The 24,653-nt window shown below is 34.9% G+C and overlaps 1 protein-coding gene across 2 annotated transcripts; it reads left to right on the top strand.

Annotated features, from left to right (window-relative positions):
• The first annotated feature begins 5 nt into the window (after positions 1-5).
• On the top strand, positions 6-23,998 carry zda (peptidyl-prolyl cis-trans isomerase zonda). 2 transcript variants are annotated; one of them, XM_069815627.1, is made up of 8 exons: positions 6-127; positions 794-1,141; positions 5,454-5,588; positions 5,676-5,884; positions 8,425-8,572; positions 13,837-14,004; positions 14,915-15,118; positions 23,659-23,998. In XM_069815627.1, the coding sequence occupies exons 2-8, from the start codon at positions 818-820 to the stop codon at positions 23,740-23,742; spliced, it is 1,272 nt and encodes a 423-aa protein (XP_069671728.1). In that variant the 5' UTR covers positions 6-127; positions 794-817; the 3' UTR covers positions 23,743-23,998. The 2 variants fall into 2 exon arrangements, with proteins under 2 accessions (XP_069671728.1, XP_069671727.1); XM_069815626.1 differs by lacking the exon at positions 6-127 and adding an exon at positions 201-356.
• Positions 23,999-24,653: the final 655 nt, after the last annotated feature.

Raw genomic sequence — 24,653 nt, forward strand, 5'->3', positions numbered from 1 at the left:
TTTGCTTAACTTGGTCTAAAATGCGTAGACGTAGCGAAGTAGGAACGTCAAATGTATTCGTGAAATAAGAACGTGGAGTTTCAAGGTTTCAATAAAATAGTTCATTGGTCTTGTGTCTTTATTAATGGTAAGCATTTTAGTAGGAAATTATATGAACAAGTAAGCATACGAATCTATTTATTGATATGTTGTATGTAGGGATATTAGGTAACTATGTGAAATTACTCTGTACCTGAAAGAAATTGTGGGACTGGTGGGACGTTGAAATCTTCAAAATTTATTTCTCTATGGATACTGAAAGTTCTTTTTGTTGTTGAAGGGTTATGCAGAATTTCAGCATATTTTTGGTTCTGTAGGTAAGTTGAAGAAGGTGACTGTTTATGGTCCACAGGTCTTTAAGATTGTTACAGAATTAGAATACATTCATTTTTATTATGAGAAGTATTTACTTTAAATAAGATTATAACAGTATACTACAAAACTAACCTAATTGCTGCATGACTAAGCCTATTCCGTAAGGTGAAATTTGAATGATAATTCAATAATCGGAACTCACTTTTACATAAATCGCAAATATTTGAGTTTTGATGAATTAATTTGCACATTTGTATTACTCTTCTGCAATTGGCGTACTATAGTATATCCCTGAAAGCTCATAAAATATTTAAAACTATACTTCTTGGTAACCATTTCTTGAACTTCAACCCTAACATACGTACCTATTTATTATAAATTTGAGCATTTGCACATGTTCTATCGAAAAAAGCTAATGTATAACATGTATGATTTATAGGAACTGGAATTTCGGAAGTAGAAAATGAACACAGAAGTTGCTAGTCACACCAACTCGATCAGCTCTATTGTTTCTTCAAGTGAAGAAACTGATCAGCTGGATAATTCTGTACCGTCTGTGACTAAACAAAGTGAAAGTGATGAAACAATTGAAAATGGGCAATCCTATTCTAGCCTTGAAGTGAATGTATCACCTTTAGAGACGGAAATTAGTACCGGTACATCAAATGGTGGTCAAAATACAGAATCAATTAATGAGGATAAGACACAAGGAAGTGTTGATGAAGACAAAGACGATGAAGAAGAAGAATGGCTTGACATTCTAGGGAGTGGGCAGCTAAAAAAAAAAGTGAGTGTTGTAATAGGATGTAATTCCTAATTATGTGAGTGGGTGAATGTAGAGTATCCAACGCCCACTGAACGAATATTTCACTTTTATCACTGCCAATGTTGCGCTATAATCTTATATGCAAGGTAGGCTATAACAAAAACCTAAACTAACCAAACCTAACCTGTCAAAGAAGCAACAAGTTATACTAAATATGTGTAAAATTGGCCTATGTCTCTATAGTGGGCGGGACATAAAGTAACATTGACCTGTGAGGGTTCATGGAGAATAATTATATTATTGTACCGGAAAACTTAAGATACTTGTGAAATATTAGAGACAACTAACTTCTGTCTTAGTGTATCAGTTGTCGAATGCTGGGCAATTCTGTTTCAGATTGCTTGGATTATATTGCAGTAAGCTAGAGTAATTTAAATAATTTCATGTTCATTACTTAACATTTGGCTCCAATCGTAGCGCAAGTTGTAAAACAGGTTTTATTAGAGACTGGGGTTCTGTCCTCGACATCACCGACTAATTGTGAAATTGATATTTTTTATAGGCTATTTGTTTCCTCATACAGCCTACTCAGAACATTTCATTTTCGTTGGTCTTCTTGTCTACTTTGCGGTAGGCGGAGGTGTTTGTCAGACAGCTGTAGTACAATAGGCTATCTCTGCCATTGAAATCTTGCAGGCATGAAGGCGACTCTGCATGCATGAAGCATTTTTGTTCGTGTTCTTGTTCTTGTACCATAGTGTCAATAATTTAGTGCATGTACTTATTTTCAGACACTTAGGTCATGAAAGTCTTCCAGTAGGTAATCCATTTACTTTGAAATACGGTCATTATGATTAAGACTTTTTCACGACTAAAATACGTTTTGGTAATTATGTAGTAAGCATCGGCCAAGTCATCTTCCCGCAATAGAGGTCTTGGGAACATAATTTTCCGTTAGACCAGTGATCGCCAAAAGCTGTGTCACGACACATGCCCCTGCCTCCACTCAGGTGTAACCATGGCATTATACCCCCACCCTCTGTTTACAGCCTTCACTTCGATATAAGACAAGACATTTATCAGCAGCAGATGTACATACACATATAATGTTACAAGTGTGTAGGATAATATGTTTCGATGTCTTTTCCAAAACAGAAAACAGATAATATGTAAAAACTTAATTTTAAAGAGCATGGGAACAAAAGTATTTCTTTTGTGGAGATGGCAAAAATATGAGATACCTAATTTGTTGTTGAAGTATAAAAGAATAATGTACGTTGTCATTATTCTTCTTGATATAAAGACTACCACGCCCTTACCTGTAAATTGAATATTTCATTAATAAACGAACAATAAAAAGTATCGGCTTCTATGTGTTAGACGGGGTAAAATACTTCGACGTTTTTTTAAGTATGTAGTGTAATTTACAACTTCGTGACCAGCCTGGTACATTTTTCTAATTTTAAATATCTACTGATGTAAAGTACACGTTCTTTTTATGGTAAATAAAATATATTTTATTCGATTAATAATACAAAAATAATGAATAGAAGAATAAAAGTTAACACGGAAAAAGTGTGTCTAGTTAATAAGTAGAAGAATATTATATTGCTTTTGTTTTCAGGTCACAGTCTGTCTCTGCACTGTAATCCGCTGCATTACCTGAGGAGATATCCACTCCACCCCTCTTCCTGCGATAGTGGTGTGCGGGTTGCATTTCTATCACGTCACAATTTCATGGTGTTTGGCAACCACTGCGTTAGACTGTAAAGAGGCTGACAGTATGTCAATCACAAGAAATCGTTGAACATTTAATTAAAAGATATATCGTTGCTGTGTCTCCAAAATCCGCTATGTGTGTTTAAAAAGATTTTGCAGGTGAAAGAAAAAAAGCATTGTCACTTTTAATTTTCTTGATATTCAAAGCTACTTTCCCTATATTTTCACCATTTATTATGTGCTAATGATTGAAATTATACCGAAAGTATAGATATGAAAATCAAGGGACAATGCTTTTTTCTTTCTCCTGCAAAATCTTATTAAAAATACATACTGTTGGCGGATTTTGAAGACGTAACGACGATATATAGCCTATATATTTGATCATCTATGTGCCCTGGACCTTTATTGTGGCCAATGTTCACTACATAATTGCTGTTGTGTCTAAACAAAACATCTTTCGAAGAGGCCTATTGTATTTTATTATGCAGCCATTCCTTATGTAATGGGTAGGACATCTGAGCTCTTTAAGTGTTGTTATTCTGTTAAAAGTTTAATGAACTTATTTTGCTTTTTCTATAATTTTGAAAAATATTTTTTTCCTTTGAACTGCTTTTGTATAAAAGCAACATAGCCTATTTTGATTAGAAAAGAGATAGGTGTATATTGAATTTAGGGTGTATATCAGGTGGGACAAAAATGCAACCTCAGTATTAACACATTTAATAGAAATGTAAATTTTCTGCTAATTTTTGTATTTTAATTGGAAAAATAATTTATTTATAGATACTCCAACAATGTTTGAAGATTTTATCATTTCAGTTATTTTTTTAAAAGATTAATATTTCTGTTGCAAGAGAAGTTTTTTCTTATTGGACAGGATAATTGTAATGTTATAAGTAATTATAATTAGCAACACACTCATTTACTTTTTAACTAAAATTTAAATGAAAACAATAACTAAAGAGTAAAATAATTAAATAAATCAAATGTAGGTTTTATTAAGACAATAAAACTGAATTTTGTAAATTTTGTTCATACAAATTAACATATCTCGTCGATTGAAATTCAATAAATCTTATAGACTATTATCTTTGCAGTTAATTTACAAAACTTATGTATTTATTTCTGAAAAAGAATACAAAAGTCTGTTCCCAACACTCTTTGCCTCTGGAAATGGGAGTATCTTGATAATTTGTTGAAATGCAATCTATGCAGTATCACTGTCATTTATAAGAAACAGTCTGGAGTCTGTCATATTTTTCCATGAAAATAATCTTCACTTCACGCTCTTCATGGCTGACTTGTTCACATAGTCTACACCCACAAATTTTTCGGAGAGGAGAATACCTTCAGAGTTCTTTAGATTAATGATTACATATTAACCAACTTGAATTGTTCAGGCATGGGTTCCGTTGTGATACTGTGCGTAGGTGAGCTGGTTTGGTGACTCATCATCTTCACTTCAGAACTGCTTTCATCTAATGCCATGTACTTTAGAGAGATAGCTTTTCGAGATATAAAGTTAATTATGAAGTTTCTGAGTTCCCAATTGCTAAATGAAAGTCTGATCAATTCTTCACATTGAATAATAGCATCTTTTTCTATTTAATATTCAGTAGGAGGCTGATAAACTATTAGTTTTTACATCACTCTCCAATATTTAACAATCAAACTAACTTAACCTAACCTAATCTAAACACACTAACCTAACCAAACCTAAACTAACCTATCCTAACCAATCCTAAGTAACCTAACTTAAACTAACCTAACTTAATGTAATGTCTATTTCTTCTTTTGTTGTAAGCTAAGCTCAATTTAGTTAAGCTAATGTGTTCTGCCGAAACGAGTGGCCATTTCAGGCCTGGCAGGGTTGTATAAGTGTATGCTTTACCAACTTTCATGTGAATATTTTCCACTTTCCGCCACCTTTCAGCATATCTAGAATTATATGTAATGGTCATTAGTGAAAGAATAATGATGTATTTTTAAGTGTTTCCAACTTAGTAGTATGCTATCACCCAATTTCTTCTATGATGCCGTATCTACGAGTTAATTTATTTGAAAGTGATTAAGAATTAAAAAAAGAAAACGGATCTTTATTTGAAATGAGAAATATAATTTGGCAATTGGGTCCAAACGAAACTAGACGATTTTCTTAGCCTATGTAATATCTTCTGATTAAATAGTTCAAGAAACTAAGGAGTAAACTCTAATGCCATTGGCAAAATGATAAAATAACTTGAATGCTTAAAACAGATAAATGAGAAAGCCTATGTATCTTTGTGATATCAGTTTTTATCATTTTAAATCACTACAAAATTTCATATTTATTCATTCTGTTTTTCATATCTTACATACAGATACCGGTAGTGTGATTTTAATGTTCCTGAAGTAATTTATCCCCATTGTTTCATTGCTAAAACTAACAGACTTTTTCTCATTTTTATAAATTGAAACGTCCAAGTCATTTTAACCTTTTTTATTGAATCAGTTATGTGAAAGGTCTTACTAACAAGTTTCTACTTATTGTCTTTTTTGATAATAATATTCTGTTGTATAATTCTTTCTCCTGCTCTCAGAAATATTTAGATTCTTTGCTAAATACTTGCAGACCTTAAAACGGGCAGAGAATAGTTACAGACCACAGCGCTCATATATATGTGAAGTGAACATAGAAGGTTGTCTACCAGATGGCACTGTAGTCGACAAGCTGACTAATGCTAGCATACAAATTGGTGATGCTGAGGTGAGTGATCTATGTTTTGTTGCCAGTATTACTTGTAGTCTGGATTTTGGGGCTTTCAGTTGCTTGAAGTTGTTCGCTGTTTTGCAGATAGTGCAAGGACTGGATCTGGCCCTCCCTCTCATGGACGTTGGGGAGGTGGCGCTCGTGGAAGTGGGTCCAAGATTTGCATACGGCAACCTGGGTCGAGCTCCTGATGTGCCGTCTGATGCCACTATTACATATACAGTCGAGCTCCTTAGTGCTGAGCAGGAGCCTGACATAGAGAACCTTCCCATTGCGAAGAGGAAAGAGATAGGGTAATCCACTTCACCCAAGTGACTTTAATTAATGGATGTCAATCTGCATAAAAGAACCAGCTTACACCTATAGTCCCGACGCTGTTATTTCCGGCATGACTCCACCTCTTTGCTTACGTCTTAGAAAAGTGAAGGCTCTGTAAAGTCTAGGTAGGTAGTATCGTTCTCCATTTTTGTTCTTACGTTGCCGAGCTACCATACGAGGAATCTATTTGCCACACTGTTAAACATTATCGTGTCGTAGCTCCTATGATAATAAATCAAATGCAATGTAATTCAGCAAATAATTGAGCGGCAAATAACGTCTTCGTGTGCTTTCTGTGAACGCCAACGAAAGACCTAAAATGGCGGGCGATTATATTAAGTATTTATTGAGCCTTAAGAAATGAATCGGTGAATCACAAGACGCAGATGTTTAAATGTAGCCGACCTGCAACGCGATTGGCTGCCGGAAATTAGAGCGACGGGACTATAGATAAACACAGTCAAATTTTAGTCAAAGTAATAAATTATTATTCTTCATTGTTTTCATATCAAAACATCTTTATGAAAAAATTACAGTTATGTAGAGAAAAGTGAGTTCAGAATGTAGAATTAATGTAGAGGAACAATATTACACATGCTAGTTTCCAAGTTTTGAACTGATTCAACAGAAAATAGTTCTGTGGGCTAGAGAGAAGTGGATGTTATTTGTTGAGGTGTGAAATTATAGCATTAGTTTTTTATATTTAGAGCAAAAATGTTTTAAAAAATAGTGTTTTAGATCATTAATTATTTGAAGAAATAACTTTTATTAGCTAAACTTGTTTTGCTATTTTATGTCTTTGAAATAGGTAAATGAAAATAAGATCACTGATTCACTTTATAACTCTTTACTGTATTAATATGATACATACGTACGCATACACCCGCACACACACACAGACATGCACACATGCACGCGCACGCGGTAATTTGGGACAAAATAATCCCTATTCGTAAATAAGTGTTGATAAGCCAATATTAATATGTCTGGTGTACGCGAATTTTCACCCCATAGACATACTGTAAATTTTGTCAAGAAGATAAATTCTTTGTCCCTTGTTGGCAATCATACTTGAGGCGTTCAGAGCTAAAGTGGATTAAATCCATGAGACATAGTTTTGAGATAATAGGACTTAAAGTTAAATTGCTGTAGGGGATTATCTAATTTCACTAGCAATCATTTTTTTGCTCCATTCTCAAATTCTAGATTTATAAAATATAAACAGTTGTGATGCTAATTGATGCAATGCTGTGGTAACTTGGTCCACTATGATTCAGAACATCGTGAACAAATAACCTGAGCCAAAAGTGACTGGTGTCACCTACTGGCGAATGCTTGGAATTAAAACTTTATCCATTACTGCTCGGAAAAGATATAACTTCAGATAATCAGAAAATGAATTAAACTCAATTTATGAAAATTTGTGACTTGATCCATTTTAGCTCTGAACGCCTCATACATCCATTACATTCTTTAACTTAAAGGGGAAGGCAAATTTAAGTGTATATGAATTTTCTTTTGTAGATTTTCAAGTTAAGTAGATGATATTCAGATAAACTCGTGATTGCTGCTGTTTATAATGAATGTGGTGGTAATTTGGCATAGACGATATATATTTCATAAGTATTATGCGAATTTATAAGAATGATTATTTTATTGCTTTGTCTGGTTGTTGGCTTGATGAGTAATCAAGTAATTCTCCCTAATTACTATGTTAAAATAACTTGACAATCATAAGGGAATAATAGAGAAGATTACTAGAAGCTTGTGTTGATTGAGGGCAGTTGTAATTTTGAATAGATATATGAGTTTTTACAACTTACTGATATTTTCTGCAGAATGTCATCCATTAATTGTGTAATGCATTTGATGAGTTTTTGAAAAGAGACTTGAGTCATATGAACTTTACACTATAGCTTTTATCAATTCTTCACATTTTTTGGTGTCTAATAAGGTGTTATATGGAAGAGACAAGATCAGTGCTTGAACTATTGATCAAACTTGATTGCAGAGTTGTTTATAAGACAATTTCTGACCATATCTCTTCCAAGATTAATATTATTAGAAGGTTTCTGAGTGTGAAGTGATGAATACATAGCTTCATTACCTCGTTCCCCTTCTTACAGTTGGAGTTTTATTTTAATTTGGTCCATTCTGTACTGAGAAAAGTGCCAATCCGAGCCAGTGGGATAAATAGTTTTATCTGTTACTAATATTACAATGTGAGAATATTCTCTAGAGAAGTGCTTGCTGTGTTCGCTATTGAGTCTGAGGTTTAAGAGTTCAAACTCAGTTTAAGGGCAGTGGAAATCTTTTGATCTTGTGTTATATATTTGCGAAAAGAATGCTGTCTTTGAATGATAGGAATGTAGACAAAATTTACAAGCAATTTTTACTCATATTAAGGCTGAACTTTGCTGTGCTTGATTTCAATATTTGAAACAATTAAAGTGGAAGCAACGTGTTGCAAACTAAATTTTTTATAACTTAACTTGCTTAATTTCATTTGCAATAGTTGCCGTAAGAGAGAACGAGGCAATTGGTGGTACACTCGGCAGGAGCACACCCTTGCCATTCAGTGCTATCGACGTGCACTGGATTATTTGGATGACATCGAAGGTGGAATTACTCTCAAGGCTGGAGAAGACAATAATAGCAACCAGGTAAATAAATCACTTCATTAGTTATTATTAATTTATTTAAGTATTTTCATTTTAGTTACGTAGAAGATGATTTGCAAAGGAAAGTAATAGCTTAGGATATGATTTCTGAAACTATTAGGAAGAATGTTGAGTGCCGTTTTAAAGCATATGCGAACCCAGCAGTTGCCGTGCACGTTAGAATATAAGGGGGCCTCAAAATGATGACAATAACAATAATACATGTAGTAATAAATATAGTGTCAACTCAAGTATTAATTTTTGAGTGAAACTTTATTCATTGAACAATAATGGTAATGTTTCTTGCTACCTTTCTGTCCTGCCTGCTTTGACAATACTATACTAGCATTTTTGTCGTTATGTCTCAGCTAGGGTGTGTCTTTATGAGCCAGAAACTCTAGGCTTGGCAAGTCTGTGATCATTCAGTTCTCTCGCATGCTCTTTATCTTCAATCTCACAACCATTACAATTGGCATAACAATGGAGCCATTCAAATGTACAGGGTGGAAGTGAAATAACTTTGCAGATTTTCAGAGCGACTAGCTCATGTTGTATGAAACAAAAAACTAATATATTCGTGGAAAGTTTATAGTTTTTTCAGAAGAAAAGTTTGTTTCTAAATATTTAACAAACTTTTATTCATTAACTATTGCAAGTAGGGTCGTTATTTTTGTCCATATCGATAGGAAATCTGATAAAGAATAATTTATTCCTCTGACTTATTTCAATAGCATGGATGGTTTTCGTGTAAATTTAATTAAAAAAAAAAAAAAACACTAATTTCAAGCCACTCAATGATGTGAGCAGATTGCAACATTGAGCCAGAGAGCGGCTCATCTAGCGAGACAGACCAAGTTTGTTGACCTCTTACATCTGTATTATGAGAAATGTGTGTTAGCAGTGATGTTGCCGGACTGCTAAAACTTGAAACTTAATTTGCTAATTAACCGTGCATTTAATCACGAATCGTAATATAGGTTTTCTCTTCATTTAAGTGTACCCTATCACCCCTTTAATATGGAAGATTATTTCATTTCCACCCTGTATAGTTCAGTAACCATTTTTAAATATTATGTATAATTATTAAAATTAATAAAAGATGAATTAAGAAATCACAGGCACAACCAGGCTTAAATAATTTAAATTTTATGAGTACTGAACATGAAATTTGACAGAGATTGATTATGAAGACCATTCCTCTCTAAAGATTAGTATTTAAGGGAAGAGTGAAATTATTACTGTGTGACTGAGTGAAATTCGTCTCTGTGTACAACATCAAAGAAGTGACTTACTATTATTATTATTATTATTATTATTATTATTATTATTATTATTATTATTATTATTGCTGCTGGTGTTATTATTATTGCTCTTATTATTCATTTTTATTTTTTACTCAAGGGACCCAACTATTACTTTTGCCGGGGGGCCATACCATTCTTGATTCGTTCCTGAGAATGTTTTTATGAATATAGGTCCAACTCTAAATGACTAAGGAGTTATGTCAGTTTATTTTTCGTTTGATGTATCTGATTTCTTTTTGTTCTTTTTAATTATATTGTGTTGCAGATTAGATATTAACATTTTTCTGCCGACTTTCTGTTGCCTGTTATTTCTCTTCCACTTACTGTTATAATGTCTGGACTCGTGGTTAAAGCTTATTATTGAATTTGTTAAAAGAAATTGTCTGCTTTTGTGGAATCAATTTCGTAATTTAGATTTCTAAGGAAAGACATGAATGATGTTTGCCTGTTACTGTTGTTTGATTAACTAATTCATGTTAGTCTATCTGTTGGACATATCTAACAGTGTGCTGAATTTGAGAGGAGATTTCGACATTAGCTCATTAATAATTCCTTTGTAAACCTTTAATTTTGTTATAAGGTGTTACATGGAAGAGACAAGACCAATGCTTGAACTATTGGTTGAATTTGATTGCAGAGTTGTTTGTGGGACAATATCTGAACATATCTCTTCCAAGATTAATATTATTAGAAGGTTTCTGGGTGTGAAGTGATGAATACATAGCTTCATTACCTCGTTCCCCTTCTTACAGTTGGAGTTTCATTTTAAGTGTGTCCATTCTGTATTTAGAGAAGTGCCCATCCAAGCCAGTGAGATTATTTTTTTATTTGTTTATCTATTTATTTGTTATTTTTACTTATATACAGTAAAACCTTAATAATTTTCCCGTTTTTTAAGAAATGATTTCGAAAGTTCAGCAGAACTACCATAAAAACAATGTCATTGATTCCCACTTCTAAGGAACCCTGCTTTAAAGACAAACACACTTCTAAGGAATATATTTGAATGGATTTGCTAATACACAATCCATTTTGGCTAAATTCAAAACCTGCTCCAAATGTTTTCGTCAAATTTTTGTACAAAGTATGGCGCAGCAGTGTGATACTATTAGCAGTACTTAAAATTATGTTACTGTGATTTTGTGAGTTGCGAAAGTTTATTTTTAATGTGTGTTTGCTAATAGTAAATTTAATGGTTATTAAGAATACATAAATTAATTTAGTTAAATGACGTAATAATGCTATTTTAATTTCTGTTCTCAGTCCATCCTTGCTTGTCAAAAGTCAAAACATATTTAATAAAAAATAGAATAAATACAAATAATTAGTGGCCTAGAGATTCGTTAAAAAGGGGTTCATTCATTCATTCATTCATTCATAGTGTTCTGCCCAATGGCAGGTCTTTCACTGCAAACCCAGCATTCTCCAGTCTTTCCTATTACCTGCATTTCTCTTTGTCTCTGCATATGATCCATATATCTTAATGTCGTCTATCATCTGATATCTTCTTCTGCCTCAAACTCTTCTCCTGATCACCATTCCTTCCAGAAAAAGGGGTTGTACTGTAATTATTTTCTTATTCGTTATTCATTTTATTACATATTTATTTGTTATATATTTATTTACTTGCATGTTGTATAAGTAGTAACTTATTTTTTTACTACTACTGCTACTGCTAATAATGCTAACTGCTTTTTGGACAGTTTATATAATATGATGGCACCAGTACATAAGTCTGTAACTGCTGAAATTTTAAATCAAACTCATTCGAGCAGGAGGGGAGAAATTGTGGATTTCTAGGTATACAATATTGTGTCTTAAGAAAAAATTAATTTTAAACATACCTTTTAGTTATATCCTTTGGTTATCATTATACGAGCTTTCAAGTTCAAAATAACTGAATTTTATTGTTCTATAACATGCACAAGAATTCTGTTCTAATGATAAGAACAAGGGATAAGAATTTTCGGTAATTTCTTGCCTATATAAAAATTCGTCTCTGTCTTCCTTGTTAGAAGTTGAATTAAATACTATCAGACTAGCACAGTTCAGGAAGGCATTAGGCATTGAGTACCTGCCATTGTTTCACAGGAATTTAATTTAATTTAAATGGGGAGGGCTTGACAGCCCTAGCACTGCAACCTGAAGGATTTATTGTGCTTCCCCGTCTTAATATCCAATCAATTTAATAGTTTGATGTTCTTGATGAACTGAATCAAACTACGGACTGGGACAGTTGATAGCTCATCAAACTTTGGCAAATGTTTTCCAAAGATGAGACCTCTTTGATGAGCAAGTGCATTGCAGTCGCACAACAGATGAGCTACAGACTAATCTCCTTGTGAACAACGAGCACAGGCTGGGTTGATGTCATGTCCCATCTTGTACAGGTTCTTCTTGAGAGCACAGTGTCCTGTAAAGGATCCGACTGCCCAGTACTGTTTCTTGCTCAGTTTTAACAAGTCACTTGACCTGCTTTTATCAAAATATCTTATGAGGTTAGAGTGTCTGCAGCCCTCGCTTGAGTTCCAGTAGTTTTTGTGTTTCTTGACAGCCCAGTTCCTGATAACCTGCTTTACTGATCTTAGAGATGGTCCCAACCAGAGGTCTGCATCAGACGTTTTCACTTGAGTGCCAAGTAGTTCATAGCATAATCCGATAGGTAGCGCCCTGCATGATGGGTAAAATTGTCACGAGCGATAAATCCTCGAACGGTATAAGCCGAGCATTAGACATTCGTTCTTGTTACAGTGATGAACTGTGTAGTAACATCATAGTTGTTTATCATTTGAAAACTTTGCAGTGTTTAACTAACCTCTCCATAGTACAACTACAAAACTTGCTTTAAAATGTAATATAAATGTTGTAGGTAAATGTTTTTTTTTTTTTCCACACAGGAGTGATTTTGTTTTTGCCACATCTGATAGATGTTATTGGATGTAAATGTAATTATTATAAATGGAGAACACAATCACGATAATGCTAGAACCGTGTCAAGTTTTCTAGTAGTAATAATAATAATAATAATAATAATAATAATAATAATAATGCATATAGAGTGTTAGTTGGGAGGCCGGAGGGAAAAAGACCTTTGGGGAGGCCGAGACGTAGGTGGGAAGATAATATTAAAATGGATTTGAGGGAGGTGGGATATGATGGTAGAGACTGGATTAATCTTGCTCAGGATAGGGACCAATGGTGGGCTTATGTGAGGGTGGCAATGAACCTCCAGGTTCCTTAAAAGCCTGTAAGTATAATAATTAGTGTATCAATCTTTGCGTCTGTAACAGTTGTGCAGCATAATTATTCGTTTTGTTATATTTTCCGTGACATTATCTCTGTACTAATATTGTTATTAATCAACTGCTATATTAATAATATTTTGTAAAACGTTTCTACATTGTCGCAGTATATAGGCGGAACACTATGTATGGACCTATCATATTATATATGTGGTAAATCAAATATTGAATAATTATTAATTAGCAATAATAACTGTATATCGAAGTTTTCCATACTATTTTATTTATAACTTCATGTTCCTGTTTTGCTACGTTCCATTGACTGTTCCATTAAACGTTTGTCATAAACACAGAAAATAAAGCCTTATTTTTACCGTGTGAGCAAAACATATGTGTATCTTATCTGTCACCTTCCATACAAGATAAGACATGTCGGTGAGATGACTTTGTACTGTGCTTCTATTTATTACGAGCGTATCACGACCGATCGTATCTCACTCGAGGGTGCGACACTCGACAGAGTTCAAGCGAGCGATTTAACTCCAATGCAGCACCCTGGTCCCAACACAGGCTCAGGTCCTATGACCTCTTTGGCAGCCTCATCTGCTCTCTCATTACCCCGAATCCCTGCATGTCCCGGCACCCATTTCAGTTGGTATCACACATGAAAATAAACATTTAATTTAATAACGTGGGAGCTTGGTCTGTTCTTTTGTTGAAGGACTCCGAGGAGGAGTTGCATGATCTCCTGGAGGACCGCCTGAAGGTGTACAACAACTTGACGGCAGCTCAGATGAAGATCAAGGCATATGACACAGCTCTGCAGTCTGTGGAGAATGTTCTGCGCTGCCAGCCTAACAATGTGAAGGCGCTATTCAGGAAAGGAAAGGTGAGTTGTCCTCAGCGTGATTATTCTGCGTATCTCGCAACCCATGAATGGAATGGGATTTATGGGAGGGAGCAATATGGCCCAGCACTGCGACCTGTTAGAATCTATTGTGCTAAACCTCAAGCTAGGTGCATTCCCAAACCCACATCAGCTGACTACACTAAGGTTTGCTGCATACCCAGGCTTCGAGCAGGCAACCCTCTCGTCCGTAGGGCAGCCCCCCTCCATGTATCGCCAGCTGGCGGTCTAGTAATGTTATGAAATGATGACGAAATGAAGAAATGGCGACTGAATGATGTAGATGCCTAATGTGGGGATAAACGGGAGAACCCCTAGAAAAACCCCCAATTGCGACCTTGTTGTCCACAAGTGTCACAGTGGATTTTTCAACAGTAATCTCACGAGAGGTTTTGATTTATCTAGAGAAAATCAAAACTCGGGTGGGATTTGACTATTACATGATTAGAAGAAAGTATATAAAGATTAGAAGAAATAAAATGCTCTAATACAATAAAATATTAATTGACTTATACAATTCTATTTCACTAATGTTAGCTTCACTAAAACTTTTGAACGGAGCCGCCATTTTCAATTGACTATCTAAGCAGTAAACAAATGAAAAGGTATTTTATGGTAATGACTGCTAGTTGGAAATACAGTTGCTCTATGAAATTTCATAAGGTTATAACATGACTTCTTTTGTAGTCGCTAGATGGCAGCATAGTGAAATTTATAAAAATGGTTACCTTGAAAGTCCATTTGGCTGATCGATCTGTTATATGTGATCAGGGGTAGTACCAAAATCCCTGCTAACAATAACAGGACACAGATATCAAAAAGAAAGAAAAGCTATGTTCACTCCTGGCAAGGCCACACTGACAGTCAAGGCCATTTGATTTCTGTGTTGAAGATCTTGGCTGCAAAGGGTGAGACGTCCAGTGCAGTGATAACTCTACGACTGGCGAGCCAGTTGGAGCCTGACAACCGGATGATAAAGCAGGAGCTGGTGAAGATGCTGACCCTGCACAAAGAGGACACCATGCAGGAGAAGAATCTGTACAAGAAGATGCTTGGTCAGGACAAACCACCTGACAGCCTGCCTAAAAATAACAAGGTAGCATCTTGATAGCTTGTGTCTGTGTAGATGCTTGTTGTCTTTATATTTGGGCATTGGTATGAGCTTCAAACTGGTTGAATTTCAAATTACGTATCAAATACTCATCATTTTTTTTTATTTGTCTAAAAGTGTATTGGAAAAATGTAATGCATAAAAAATCAGGAACAGAAGCTATACATTTGAATAGTTATCTAAATTGTTATTGGAGATATGAACTTTTGAAGCATAACAAGCATGGACTTGAATATCTAACACTGTTATCTTAGTTCTGCCTCCTGCAAGCTGCTGGACATTGGTACCAGTGTCGGGCTTTTGCTTCTTTAGGAGAATGATTTCCAAAGATTTTTCATATTTTATTCTAGAGAGCTTCACATTCCAGAAGAATATGCCTTAACTTCTTATTTTTGGTTGCACAGTTTAATATTTAATATCTGAATACTTATTAAGGAGGGGAGAAAGAAATTGTGGTCTGTTCATGAGGGATTCGGTTTGTAATTTTTCCATTACTGTAATATTATAAAAAAGCACCATGTTTCAAATGTACGAATTACCATCGTCTTCAACAAAGGGAGAAAAGAGACAACAAGTTGAAATCGTTACATCTGATTAAGTCTGACTGCCTGGCATAACCTCTTCTACCTTCCCTTCTCTCATGCTCCTTTACCTAACACATTCTTTAGTTTTCTCCACAACCCCTACTTATTTTATTTCGCCCCCTTTCCCTTGGTTCTCTTTCTCCTGCCTTAAACTTCTCTTCCCCACCCATAGCTCCTCCTTTTTCCATTTTATTTTCCTTTCTTCCCTCTCATCACTTTCACTTCCATTTTCCTCCCATCCTTTTCTCTCATCTTTCGTTTCTTGCTTGAGTCAAGAGTAATTTCAACTTTTGAAACATTGTATGTTTTATTATATTTCAGATAACAAATTTCTTTTACAATAAGTGAGTAATTCTTACTTTCCCTTTTAGTAGGGTTCATAAAATTCAGACTGTTGGTTGAAAATACGAGTGATAGTACTCCGATTTATAATCATATTTCTTCTTTGACGGGATGTAATCTAACAAGAAGAATGCAGGCACTTAGTGAGACTTAGTCCTTTTAGACGGACTTCCACTGTTTATTTAATGGTTTTAGGGAATTTATATTTTCACATGTAATTATTGCTGTTATAAATTTACATGTTGTATACCTGCAGTTTGAAATAAGAGGCAACAGAAATACATAATCTTATGAGTGAAAAATTGTAACACAAATGCCTCAGAAAATGTTGTTATAGTTATGAAAGCTGATAAATGTATGAAATTGATGCTGTTTTGTGGAGAGAATAATATATTGCTGATGAAATGTTGCTTGGCTTTTTAATCATTCCCTGTTTTTAATTCCGCATGTACGGATTATGTGAAGACTGTGTATTAGCTGATGGTTTGCTTTATCTTTTTTGCGATTGAGAGAGGTTTGCTTCCCGGCAATTCAATATAATACTTAAAATTCCTGACCTGTGTTTATTATGGTGGACTTCTTTGCTTGGCTTAGTTTTCATTCAGTTTAGTGTAGTTACTTTTCCTTCCAGTACATTATTTAGATATGTTAGTGCCTGTTTTCTGTTGAGTACTTCAAGACAGTTGTGCTGTTTAGTTAATGTGATAGTTTCCTAGGTGTTTCTCTTTTGCCTGTTGTTGCTTTGTATGTCTGATTTGCAGTAGCGAAGTTAAGGTGTAAATTCTGGGCAGGCTGAAAAAATCTGCTTACCTTGTATCTTTTTGTAGAGCAGATGTTTATCGGCTTTTCTATTAAACTAGTGGCTTGTGCAGCAAATGCTGCAAACTAAGTTCATTAGCCGTTGAAATAAACATATTTCAGATTTAAGTGTTCGCGTAGCCTTCCGCGGCTGGTGTACATGGTGTGTGGATAAGCTTCAGGGCTTCTACCGCGTTGTCTTGGTGTTATTGGCTGACGTTTCGACCGCTGTGTTGTGGCCATCTTCAGAGCAGTTGTTGGATAAGGAAATAGTCTGCCAACACTTATATATATATATAGTAGTCTCGATGGGGGGGGAGTACTTGCTGTGATAGGTTGTAGGTTCTCCTTCTGGCATCTGATTGGGCCTACGTTGTCCAATCCGGTTGAGGTCTGTATGAAGGGGAGTATTCATATTAAATACTGGCCCTCATAAGGTCCGAAAGAGTGACCTTGATACCAATCTTTCACTCTTTCGGACCTTATGAGGGCCAGTATTTAATATGAATACTCCCCTTCATACAGACCTCAACCGGATTGGACAACGTAGGCCCAATCAGATGCCAGAAGGAGAACCTACGACCTATCACAGCAAGTACTCCCCCCATCGAGACTACTATATATATATATATAAGTGCTGGCAGACTATTTCCTTATCCAACAACTGCTCTGAAGATGGCCACAACACAGCGGTCGAAACATCAGCCAATAACACCAAGACAACGCGGTAGAAGCCCTGAAGTTTATCCACACACCATAGTTCAGATTTATTTTCAATGAAGAATACCAGACATTCTGAAAGTTATTTGTTTCCATAATAATGAAACATACTCCCTCTGAATTGTTTTTTTATGCCAAACACTTTTTCTTGAACCTATACAGCTTCAGTTTTTTAGTTTGAAAGCGAAAACGCAAGTAACAATGTCAGGACGATCACTCGGTTTTTCATGTGGGAGTAAAGCAGTAGCTATTTCAAGTCATTGTGGATTGTAGGTGAAAGTTAAATATATATATATATATATATATATATATATATATATATATTTACATATATATATTTATATTTATATTTATATATATATATATATATATATCAGGTTTGCTATGTTTTCGAACAATAGACATAGCATCTTGGTATAGCTGCTGCATGTTTTGTAAAGTACCTTGAAATGTAGAGAGTAAAATCATTTTATCCTGCTAAGAGATCTTGCTGAAATGATCGGGAGACTACAAAATCTTGTAGGCCTCTTATTTTATCAGTAAGTAATATCTTTTGGTCGTTCCTTAGGAACTCTAATTCTTGCTCTCTCTCGAGCCAATACTAAAGATAATCACGCATATAAATATCTACACCACACCGCCATTAAATATATGAAAAAGACCCAACTCCACTTGATTAATAACTATAAAAATATTTGATTTTTAATAATGTAAGTTTTATAGTTTTCAGTAACATATACTATATGCCGCCACTCAGTGAATTATAGAAATCAAGATCTAATTTAAGATATTATCTACATCTACTTACATAACCCCAAAATGTTTCACTTTCATATCATCAATATAGCATTAATATGTATAATTAAAGAAAAACAGTCACATTATGGCATTAACTATAATAATATTTCATTTCTAATGGTAATAATGTCATCAAACTACCTCAAGTTTTGTCGTTTTTAATATCCAATATACAGCTGTACTCAGAAAATTATACACCACAGAATCAGATCTGTAAATTATTTTTAGCAAATCTTGAAGTTTTTAATAACCAATTTAATTTAAACTCTAAATATGTCAGCATTCTTGCAGATCATGGCCTTCATGTAATATTGTTTACTCTAGTGTGTGTTTTGTTTTATTCTGAAATGCAATTACTGACGACAGATGGATTTTAGAAAATAGAAAAATTATGTTAAAAAATTGACATTTCACTGAAAACTACTATTTTTCTGAAAAACTTTGGGTTCCAAGCTTCAAAATGAGGGGTCATTTATTAAAATCTGTTCAGCCGTTTTCCCTTAATTTCCATTACCAGTTCAATTATATATATATATATATATATATAGATTTTTTGTGACAGAGACCGCACAAGAAAGTGATGACCACTCATTCTCACCCCCAAATAGAATACAGGTAAAACAGTATAACATATTTGTTTCAGAGCACCCTGTTAGCCATGGATATTCCTTATACCATGACAACTGAAAATTTCTATTTTGTCTCCCTCCACCCACTATTTTAATATGTAAATGTGGTGTAGATCTCCTATCTTTGTAAGCACATTTTGTTTCATACATCCAACTTGAAAACGGTTTCTCATTTAATTCTACAAATAATAATGACCTCAATGTTCTCTCAGTATGAGCCATTTGAGTGGTCTACCATCTCTTGATAAATTTTCCTGTTGCCCTTTTCCCTCAGTTGATAATCTAGTGAGAACTTAGTCAATCATTTCTTATACATGTCTACTTCTTCTTTCTACTTGTAACTGTTTCTTCAACATTTTATACTGCATTTTGTATGCAGAGTTAATCTGAATCCATTTTTATGCAATCTTACAGTTTCATTTGAGGTGGTTCCAATTGCTTTTCTTCCTTATTCATGACCCAGGAATTTGTTTTGTATAATTTATTTTGTGATTTGTGTATCTATCTTCCTAACGTCTCTTACCAATATTTGCTTGCTTACTGGCTTTTGGGGAACCTGGAGGTTCATTGCCGCCCTCACATAAGCCTGCCATTGGTCCCTATCCTGAGCAAGATTAATCCAGTCTCTACCACCATATCCCACCTCCCTCAAATCCATTTTAATATTATCTTCCCATCTACGTCTCGGCATTCCCAAAGGTCTTTTTCCCTCCGACCTCCCAACTAACACTCTATATTCATTTCTGGATTCGCCCATACGTGCTTCATGCTCTGCCCATCTCAAACATCTGGATTTAATGTTCCATGTATTGTGGGTCCCTATCACCATGGCATGGCGCGTCCTCAGGTTGCGGATCGAGGAGACGGCCTCCAGATATGGAGGGTAGCTGTGAATATATTGAATAAGCAGTCGCGGACAGCCGATGAGGGGTGGTCCTCCAGCTTGGGGGTTGGGCGAAGGGCTAACAATCCTTCACCGTAAAAAACAGCTTGTTACGCGGAATGGGACTGATTCTCTGGCACGACCACAGCAAAGGAATAAGGTTTTGAGATTTGGTACTTGGAATGTTACAAGTCTATATAGAACAGGAGGGGTAACATTAGTAGCAAAAGAACTAGCTAGATATAGAATAGACTTTGTGGGAGTACAGAAGGTTAGGTTAGATGGGAATGGCATAACACAAATAGGAGATTATTTGTTGTATTATGGGGAAGGAAACGATAATCACCAATTAGGAACAGGATACTTTATTCATAAAAGAATAAAATCAGCAGTAAAAAAGGTCGAATTTATCAGTGATAGGTTATCATATTTAGTACTTAAAGGTAGATGGTGCGATATCGTAGTTATAAATGCTCATGCCCCTACAGAAGAGAAAGACGACCATATAAAGGATAGCTTCTATGAGGAATTGGAACAGACTTTTGATCAGTTACCTAGATATCACATGAAAATTTTATTGGGGGATTTCAATGCTAAAGTAGGACGGGAGGATATTTTTAAACCGACTATTGGAAAGACTACGGGTGTTTGAGAATAAGATTCTTAGGAAAATATTTGGGGCTAAGAGGGATGAAGTTACAGGAGAATGGAGAAAGTTACACAACACAGAACTGCACGCATTGTATTTTTCACCTGACATAATTAGGAACATTAAATCCAGACGTTTGAGATGGGCAGGGCATGTAGCACATATGGGCGAATCCAGAAATGCATATAAAGTGTTAGTTGGGAGGCCGGAGGGAAAAAGACCTTTAGGGAGGCCGAGACGTAGATGGGAAGATAATATTAAAATGGATTTGAGGGAGGTGGGATATGATTGTAGAGAATGGATTAATTTTGCTCAGGATAGGGACCAATGGCGGGCTTATGTGAGGGCGGCAATGAACCTCCGGGTTCCTTAAAAGCCAGTAAGTAAGTAAGTAATTATGTCAGGTGAAGACTACAATGCATGCAGTTCTGTGTTGTGTAACTTCTCCGTTCTCCTGCTCTTACCAACGTTTACTTAATAAAATTATTTATTTATTTTACATTTAATGGTGTAGGTGCATGTCAATTCAAATATATATATTTTTTTATCCAATGCCACCAGGTTGTCTTTTTCGATATTTCTGGTCTTCTCTCCTGGCTGTGGCTTAATTGTAACCCACTTCTGAGGGTCAATTCAAATATGTGGCAGTTCCTTCCTCAAAGTATATACTGTCTGTATTTCATGGTTTATATGCATGCCAGTTCAGGTGTGTGCTAATTCTGTTTATATTTGTGCTATGAATTCAGAAATAGACAAATTGTTTTTCATGGATTTCCACCATAATCATCAATTTGTTGTGGGTTTGAATATTTGTGAAATGCTCTACTATATACCCACCAGCTTTCCTACATTGTCTATGTATCTGCATATCAACCTACTTTTCTCTCCCACCTCAATCTGTCCAGCCATCTGCCTATCCATCCATGTAAACTGATTAATATATAAAATTGAGATGAGAAATAAAACGAAAAACAGCTGTAAGATGTTGAAGCTTAAAGAAAATAAAGACTGCAATTAGAGCCAGTACCAACTGAATCATAATTATGTGCTATTTTGGATAAGGATTTCAAATCATTTATAGTAATTTTTCAAGTAAAATTATTGTATTTCAAGTCCATAGATATTGAATATGAAGAAAATCACTCCTCTATTATTTTAGAAGAAAAGATTGTATGCAAATGCACAGATGAATAGTTAAACAAATGAATGTATATAGATATATTATTTTTTGCTGAAGGACTGAACCTCTTTCATGACTCCCTGTAAGTTAATACATATGAGGACTTACACCCTTCATGTTCACAGTTTACAGACTGAGCATTTGCATTATTTTGTTTTGTTTTCTGCGTTGTTGTGACTGTGATCTCTTCAGTGCTGAGTGCATATTGATCTTGCAGGCTTCTTTGATGTTTGTAGAAATGACATCTCCGCTTATATGGAGGGAAGGGATTTCCAGGTCACAAGGGATCACGGTTGTATCAGGTCTCTGTTTTTTTTTTTATGAAGGTGCTGCAAATAAATGTGATGGAAACCCGTCTCATACACTCAGCTGTGATAAACAGTGTATAAATTTAGTTTTCTTTCTTCGAAAAGAAAAATGGATTCTCTTCTAAGACTATGCTATGTTGAAACGTGGAAGTTGAGAGTTTGTGGACCATTACTTGAAAAGTGTTACTTTTATATTATTGTTTTAAATTAAAAATAATATATAAAATTAACTGGTATTTAATTTCTTTGTACTCTATATGTTTTGTAAATTTTTTTTTCTCTCTGTAACCCCGACTCCTTTTTTTTCCCCCCTTGATGTTCATGCTGCTATTCGTCTCTGTCCAGGCTTAATTGAAGACCTGAATTGATAAACATCCCAAGCCCAAAATTTACCCAATTTGACTTTTTACCTGACATACGTTGTGTGTTACCTGGGCTAACATCCTGTAAAAAAAAAAGAATATCTCAAGTCTGACTCTAAGCCTGTGTTTTTTAATCATATAAATATTTATTTCAGTACTCTTATATTGTAAGCAGATACTGTATAATTTTTATTCTCTCCTGAAAACTTTACTTCAATGAATTTGGGATGTTTGTCAATTCAGGTCTTCAATTCCATTTTAACATGTTGTGACCAAATGAGTTGTTTGTAAATTAATTTCTAAAATTCTCTTTGTCACAATAGGATATTTTAAATTATTTTGCAATTAATTTTTAGTCCATTCATTTGTTCGTTGGTTTGTTTGTTTCTTTGTCTATGTGTTCATTCATTCATTCATTCATTTCTTCCCTCCCTACCTCTCAGCCTCTATTCGTTAATTCATTCATTCATTAAATGGCAGGGACGTGAATTAGATATAATTATCCCATATTATCAAAATAATGTTCGTTTCACAGTATTTTTCTGATAAAGATGAACTTTTTGGAGCAGAATGTTTCTGTTTTTCTGTCTGTTTTCTAATTGGTTATATAAGGACACTATTAACCACGTGGTTATTGATGGAATTGGTAATAGTGTGATGGTATTTTGGCGAGATGAGGCTGAGGATTCGCCATGGGATTACCTGATAATTGGTCTTACAGCTGAGGTAAACCGTAGAAGAAACCCAACCAGGAATTCGAACCCACGACTTGCATTACGGGCTCCACTCTTCACCCTAGTGGCCAGTGCTCTTATCATTTCCTCTTCAAGACTGCATAAAATATGCAGCTAGAGTTTTGTAGGATTACAGTGCATTTGAGATGTGTTGTGAGTTGCTTCATTAACATGTTCACTGTGGCAGTGTACCCTCTATGGATTTGAAATAACCAGTTTTGGTCTTTTGTTCTAGTTCATCTTTCAAACTAATTTTTTTTTTAAATGAGAAATCTCTCTTCGAATTATTTAGAGGGGCAAGGCCCTTGGTCTTCATTATTCTTTTTTGGGGGGGGGGGATGGCGATGCCTCTGCCTGTGTAAGTTTAGGGGGCAGAAATCGCCTTGTTCCCTCAAAGTCGGCACCTATGCTTTCAATGTTAAATGTGTTGGAAAACTTCACCTAATCAAGTACTGCAATACGAAAACAAACTAGTTTTCGATTTATTGCTCATTTTCCATATGGATTCGCTGGCATGTATATTATTGTGCTTGATCAGTTTCAGTTCCCATGGGGAATTCTGTTTGGCACATTGGCAGTAATGGTGGCGGGTGTGGTGGCGTATCGGTACAAGTTTTTATAGTGACAGCAACAGAAGTGGCGCCTAATGGAGAACACTGACATGCGAACTTGAGATGGTCTCCATTGGGAGAGTCAGGCAGGCATCCATACTCCGGCTGGACTCACATTCCATAATAGTGTTGAATTACTGTGTTCACTGGACTTATAGCTTGATTGTTATTGTTTTTCTTTATGTGATTTCTCTTTTTTTATTTCATTTCCTTAAATATCTTATTTCATGTAAATTGTTTTTACAATTAAACAGTTATATTTTGGAATATCACCTGCAATCATTAAGAAGTGCAATGATGCTGTACACTATCCTAACACAATAGAAGCTGGTTATATATGCTAACTGCATTATGAAAAATATCGTTTGAGATATATGTAGAGTCCACTGCAAAAGAGGGAATGTCACAATTTTGTGGAAAATTAGTTTAACGTTCATTATTGTATATAAAAGGGAGTTTAATGTCATAGACTATAGGGCACTGCAAAGAAGAATGATAAACTCATACCTACAAAGTTTTGAAGAAATAGTGTACAACATTAAAAAGGGGGAGGGGTGGGGAATGTCATAGTGAAACAGTACAAGAATGGTGAAATTTAGGACACGTGACATTCCCCATTTTTACAATGAACTCGTCATATCAGTGTATAAAAATGAAATTACATTTAATACACATGTTATGAAGAATCGGAATAATTGGAGAGTATACTAAATCATATGAATGAATATGTTTCATATTAATGGACTTGACGTATTCAAGGGAAATTGTAGTGTAGCCTCTACTGGGCAGAATTTTATTAGAGAACCTTTGTTATGTTGGAGCTTAGGTCGGTGCTTTGTTTAGTTTTATTTGTTGTTTATGGATATATTTTTTGCAGAGTTTGAAGTTTATCTTTTGAGAAAGATTTAGTAACATTGTCATG

The sequence above is a fragment of the Periplaneta americana genome, chromosome 17 (genome assembly GCF_040183065.1).
Source record: "Periplaneta americana isolate PAMFEO1 chromosome 17, P.americana_PAMFEO1_priV1, whole genome shotgun sequence".
Lineage (NCBI taxonomy): Eukaryota > Metazoa > Arthropoda > Insecta > Blattodea > Blattidae > Periplaneta > Periplaneta americana.

Excerpts from the sequence above, each read along its gene's own strand:
- zda (XM_069815627.1), top strand. The coding sequence starts at position 818 with ATGAACACAGAAGTTGCTAGTCACACCAACTCGATCAGCTCTATTGTT. Across the intron at positions 5,885-8,424 it reads GCGAAGAGGAAAGAGATAGG|TTGCCGTAAGAGAGAACGAG; the intron begins GTAATCCACTTC and ends CATTTGCAATAG. Across the intron at positions 14,005-14,914 it reads CGCTATTCAGGAAAGGAAAG|ATCTTGGCTGCAAAGGGTGA; the intron begins GTGAGTTGTCCT and ends TCTGTGTTGAAG.